Raw genomic sequence first — 6,489 nt, 5'->3', positions numbered from 1 at the left:
CACAAGTTTTACTGTTTTTTTCTTCTGGGTAAAGAGCTTTGCTTTTGCTTCTCACAGAGTTGACATTGTAAGAAGAAAGAGCATTCCTGGGGCCAGAGGCAAAGGTAGAGTAGACAGGCAGGAGGCTGGAAGAACACAGCAAGCCAGGCAGCATCAGGAGTGGAGAAGTCGACATTTCAGGTCATAAAGAAGGGTCACACCCAAAATGTTGACTTCTCCACCTCTTGATGTTGCCTGGCTTGCTGTGCTCTTCCAGCCTCCTGCCTGTGGACTTTGGATTCCAGCATCTGCAGTTTTTTTGTCTCTAACCAGCAGGCTGGCCTTTGGAGGACCATTTTGCTCCCCTTTGTGTGCTGCTGGTTGCCCCCTAGTTGAGGCAAACAGAGGCCACCACTCACTTTCACCAACCGGGCAGGCAGGTTGCCCTGGTTCCCCACCAGGATATCCAGCCACTTTTCTCCCTCACCAGGAAAGAAGGTAACTAGGGAGGAGCTGAGTTGAGGGTCTTAATTGACTACTTAAGGCCTTAATTGATGGTGGTTAGAGAAAATCCCAATGATCCTTCACATCCAGCACTGAACTGCTGAGATGGTGAAGCAGGTGCAAACATCTTTCCAGGGTGAACTTGTCCAGTTATTTGCCCTTCTCATCAGCTCCAGGGAGGGAGACATTCTGCCATACATTTCCTTTCATTTTAGTCATTTTTCCCACTATCTTTCTTTTCCTTCAATAGAACCTGCATCCTAACCATCCCCTTTACAACTCCTGAGGAACTTCCACCAGTACCATTAGTGTGACAAACGGGTCACATGTGCTCAATGAGAAGGGTCACATTGATTTTGCTTTTTCAAGATTGAACATTCTGCCATCTTCCAAAATGGGATCAAAGCGAGAAACTGATAAAACTAACATTGCAATCCATCATCAGTGCTTGGGAGCCTCCTGCGAAGCGCTTCTTTGATGTTTCCTCCGGTGTTTATAGTGGTCTGTCCCTGCCGTTTCCGGTTGTCAGTTTCAGCTGTCCGCTGTAGTGGTTGGTATATTGGGTCCAGGTCGATGTGTTTGTTGATGGAGTTTGTGGATGAATGCCATGCCTCTAGGAATTCCCTGGCTGTTCTCTGTCTGGCTTGCCCTATGATAGTAGTGTTGTCCCAGTCGAATTCATGTTGCTTGTTGTCTGCGTGTGTGGCTACTAAGGATAGCTGGTCGTGTCGTTTCGTGGCTAGTTGATGTTCGTGTATGCGGATTGTTAGCTGTCTTCCTGTTTGTCCTATATAGTGTTTAGTGCAGTCCTTGCATGGTATTTTGTACACTACCATGTGTACAAAATACCATGCAAGGAACTGTACTAAACACTATATAGGACAAACAGGAAGACAGCTAACAATCCGCATACATGAACATCAACTAGCCACGAAACGACACGACCAGCTATCCTTAGTAGCCACACACGCAGACAACAAGCAACATGAATTCGACTGGGACAACACTACTATCATAGGGCAAGCCAGACAGAGAACAGCCAGGGAATTCCTAGAGGCATGGCATTCATCCACAAACTCCATCAACAAACACATCGACCTGGACCCAATATACCAACCACTACAGCGGACAGCTGAAACTGACAACCGGAAACGGCAGGGACAGACCACTATAAACACCGGAGGAAACATCAAAGAAGCGCTTCGCAGGAGGCTCCCAAGCACTGATGATGTCGCCTAGCCAGGGGACGAAACGTTTGCAACAAAAACTTCCAGCTCGGCGAACAGAACTACAACAACGAGCATCCGAGCTACAAATCTTCGCACAAACATTGCAATCCATTTGATTACATTTACCATCCCTATTGAGAAACCAATTATCCTGATTCTGTATGAAAGCAAAATGTACCATCATAACTATCTTCATCAATTGAGGAACTTGTCCCTTTTAGTTCAAACTCTGACCCAAAGGCCGACTGCCATTCATTATCATCATTATCTGTAGAATCCCTTTGTCTACCATGATGCTTTTTAACTCCCTTCTTCTTTGCCCTGCATCGTTCTTCCTCTGAAAATGAAGAGTCTTCTTCATGTTGTAATACTTGTTTAGGAATCGGCTTTACAAACTGCACATTGGGTCTGAAAGGAAGAGTTAAGAATGCAGTGTTAGCAAATGGAAGATATCTAACTGGTTCTAGATCTAAGCTCAACAGATCAAGAAGGACCCCTGTTTACTCCCACCTGTATTCTGGGTTAAACCATCTTAGGTCTTAGGTCAACAAAAAAAAGGGCACATTTATTCAGGTACATTCTGACGTTGGGAAGTGAAAACAGAACAAAGTTCTTTCTTTGATGACTGGTTTATTTTCTCTTTTACTGATATCAGTCATGCAACCAGTTACTCATCCTGATTTTACATAAGTTTCATTATACGCAACCTTCATGCAGAAGGAACTGAAAACACTCATGGTTTGCATGGAGTACTCAAAGAATAGCTTCTTGGGAAACAACAATAATGAGCTGCATAAGGATAGACTAGTGCAGATGACCAATAGCACAAGGAGGCTGGGTGAACAGGACTTGCTGCAATCAAGAAAATGGGTGGCCAAGTGTCAAATTATCTCAAGTTTCTCGTAAGATGGAAGGTGGGAGGCAGGCAAGGAAGGCTCTCATGTAGTCAAGTTTAGAGCTCACAAAGGCATTGCATAGGATTTCAGCAGCACAGGAGTTGGAGCAAGGTGGATTCTAGATGCTGCCAAATGTGAAAGTATGACAGCATTTTCAGGAAAATAGGAAAGGGAATTGAGATGAAGAATAAAATCCAAATTTATTGATTGCCCCTACAAATGTTAAGGAAGTCCCACCCATGCTTAAATGTTAAGCAGGGGCAATTGGAGAAGCAGGGTGAAGCTGAGCACACATGGATGGCTGGTGGTGACCCTGGGAAGGATGCTATTGTCATTGTCAAGTTGACTATCCCATTGGGCCAATTAGACAACTGGCAGCTTGGCAACCTCATTGTGTGACTGATGGAGGTGGCACAGCTGAGGCTACTGGGAGAACTTTGATGCTGCCTCAAAAGCAAGCTGGTTTTTTTTTTAAATTTGCTGTGCAAACCAGTGTGCTGAATCCCCAGAGCTATGGCAGTGGCTGTTACTCTATTAGCTGCAGAATGGCCATTAAGGTAAGACTGCTCATGACAACCCACTGGGAGGCCACCACACTTTACCTGGTGGCATGCCTTCAAGGGCTGGCAAGAGCTTGTTAATTGACCATTTTATTGGTTTAATTAGCTGCACATCTCTGATTGGCACACTGCCATGCTGCTGCCATTCCCTCCATTGGTTATACCACATGACTGCAGGAAGAGGTTGGGCTTCAGTCCCTGTGCCTCCTGATGCCATGTCAGGACACTTCCTGTTGCCCAGCAGTCTCCAGTGAGCTAGTAAAATCCTTAGTCCTCCACACTTAGTCTTCAGAATGACCATGCACCAGCCATTCCCACCAACTCTCTTATAGATGGAGATATCTGCAACAAGTAGGTTGGTGATGCAGTCGCTGGTGTGTGAGTTCTCTCACCATCTGATTAAAGCCCAATTCACAGTTTGGCACTGGACTATCTTAGCTACTGTTTTAATTATAAATACATTTCTTGCAGTGGTTTCATCCTCCCTTACAAACCTGGTCACTGTCATTATATTCCAAACATCATCCTCAGTCCCTAAGATTGAAATGTTATCCTGATCATGTTCTGTTGTTAACTTAAGCACAGTCATCATTGTAACAACTGCAGAATCTGATCTTTGTCTTTTATGAGCCCCCATTACAAAATCCAAAATGAGTGCTCACAACACACAGGCAAATCTTGCAACAACATTTTGTTTACTAGTGAGTCATGAAATGATTATTCTAACTCAGATACCAAACTTTGCCATTCCATGTTGGCTATAAAAACACTGGTTTGCTCTAAACACTGATATACAGTAAACACTTTCATCTGTTCACTGGACACACACCAACACCAAACTGCCAAATATTAATTGACATGGAATAATACTTCAAATAACATGTGTCAAAATTCTCTACTCTCTGTGTTTCCCAGTGACTATGTTATCAAGGTTATATGATCCACCCAAGCTTTGCTGATTTTTACAAAAAAAAGTGACCAGACAATATGCCCCCCACTCTCAAAACATGGTTGAATGACCTATTAATTCCTTCAGCTTCTTATCCTGTACAAATCAGCCTTTCACAGTAGAACTAAAAGATCATTGTATGCTGATCCCACAAACAGGCAAAACAGTGACTAACATGGATAGTATAAACTTCCATTTCCACACCTCCCTCTTATCATGACCCTCCATCGATGATACTTAGTTGAAACATTGGTTTGCAAATATTTGCCATCATGTTGCATTTGATCTCCATTTTGTAGAATCCCTACTGTGTGGAAGCAGGCCATTCAGCCTATTGAGTCACAATGACCCTCCAAAGAGCATTCCATCCAGACCAACCCCTCCCCTACCCACACATTTCCCCCCCCCCCGCCCCAACCTATCCCTATATTTCCCATGGCTAATCCACCTCGCCTGCACATCCCTGGACACTATATGCAATTTAGGATGGCCAATCCATCTTATTTGCACATCTTTAGACTGTGAAAAGAAACCAGAGCACCCAGAGTAAACCCACACAAGGAGAGTGTACAAACTCCATACAGACCGTCACCCAAGGGTGGAATCGAATCCGGGTCCCTGGCACTGTGAGGCAGCAGTGCTAACCACTGAGCCACTGTGCTGCCCTTTTGTCTTAAAGTTGCTGTTACAAACTTTTTTGCCCATCTGATATCACTTACTAATGAGCCAAATTGTTCTGCTGTTTAATGTTAGAAAGAGCCAACTGATTCCATTTAGCAAGCCCCAGGGATGTACTAACAAGCTATAACTCCATCAGCTTTTTCAGGGGACCTCTACGATTATGTCAGAAGAGCAGGACTTTTATCAAGGATACCTTCTTCTGCGATTGCAACATTACCTGCCTCCCCTCTATCAATAAACTCTCCGAGTAACTAGAATAGACAATAAGTATTGTCTTGCTAGTTCAAGGCTTCACATATTGAGAAAGTTTGCGATTTCTAACTACAACCATTCCTTACCTTGACAGGTACAGAAACAACTTAAAATGCAAACGAAGAATTATGACTTGTTTTATAATACATAGGTGCAAAGAATTTTGATGTACAATACTATAAAATAAAGTAATTCAATATGTACTTATATTACTGATTAATTGAAATAATTATTTAATATAAGCTATATTTTTATGGGATGATCCCGTTCTTTTATGAATACAACAAAACTGGTTCAGTGTTGAAGCTCCATTGGCTACTTCCGCTGAATCGAAACACTGAAGTAAATAACTTTATTCCAATCAACAATGGTTCAACTAACAAACTCATAAGCAACAATCCTAAACTACCAGTTGGCCAGTCCCAACAAGAACTGCGTAATGCTGCCAAACAGAATCTTCTATCTGCTCCAGAAAAGCACCTTAAATCATGTAAGTCAACCTCATTTTTATTTTGCTTTACTAAGCTGTTATCAGCTGTAATGTGTATTAATATGTTAATATAGAAAACACATCAGTTATTAATATGATACAACATTATTTCTTTTCTTGTTATTGGTTGCTCAGATATGAATGGTCCTGGCTGGACCAATATTTGTTACCCAATTCTAATTGTCCTGGATGAGGTAATGCTCAGCTGCTTTCTTGAACTCTTGCAGTCCGTGGGGTGTAGGGATATGCACAGTGTAATTCGCATGGGAATTCCAGGATCTGACCCAGTAACGATGAAAAATGGTGAATCCCAGGTCAGGGAGCCTGCTGATATCTTAGACCATAAGGCACAGGAGCAGAAATTAGCCCATTTGGCCCATCGAGTCTGCTCCACCATTTGATCATGGCTGTTCAGTTTTTCAACCCATTTTCCCGCTTTCTCCCCATAACCTTTGATCCCTTGGTGCCCTTGCATCTTCTGCTACTCTCTTTCCAGCTGATAAAGGCCCCAGATTTACAAACAGAATCAAAGTAGGCTAGGTGAGGTACTGTAGTGCATCTTGTAGATGATACACACTGATGGTGAAGGGATTGAATGTTGAAGGTGAAAGATGTGGTGCCAATTAAGCAGGCTGCTTTGTCCTGGATGGTGTGAGGCTTTTCAAATGATATTGGGCTGTACTCATCCAGACAAGTTCCATCACATGCTTGCTTTGACATGCATTGGGAGATAGGAGGCAACATAACTTCTGCAGAATTTATAGTGTCTGACCTGCTCAGTAGCCACAGTATAGCTAGCCCAGTTCAGTTTCTGATTAATGGTAATTTCAGGATGTAGATTGTGGGGGATTCGGTGATGGCAATGCCATTGAATATCATGTTTGGACTATAACCTGGTGTTGTGTGATTTTTAACTTTGTACACCCCAGTCCAACACCGGCATCTCCAA

At 43.0% G+C, this 6,489-nt stretch overlaps 1 protein-coding gene across 1 annotated transcript in view; it reads right to left on the bottom strand.

Moving 5' to 3' along the window:
• Window positions 1-1,524: 1,524 nt before the first annotated feature.
• LOC122551170 (von Willebrand factor A domain-containing protein 3B-like) overlaps window positions 1,525-6,489 on the bottom strand; it is a 155,457-nt gene continuing 150,492 nt past the window's right edge. Inside the window, exon 26 of the mRNA XM_043692794.2 lies at window positions 1,525-2,120. Coding sequence (XP_043548729.2) covers window positions 1,859-2,120 — 262 coding nt within the window. The 3' untranslated portion in view covers window positions 1,525-1,858. The remainder of the gene's footprint in view (window positions 2,121-6,489) is intronic.

Source organism: Chiloscyllium plagiosum, unplaced genomic scaffold, assembly GCF_037043375.1.
Source record: "Chiloscyllium plagiosum isolate Xiang-an unplaced genomic scaffold, Cpla_swu_hap1 HiC_scaffold_6, whole genome shotgun sequence".
Classification (NCBI taxonomy): Eukaryota; Metazoa; Chordata; class Chondrichthyes; order Orectolobiformes; family Hemiscylliidae; genus Chiloscyllium; species Chiloscyllium plagiosum.
Note: the sequence above shows the minus strand (reverse complement) of the source record. Positions and strands in the feature narration are given on the sequence as shown.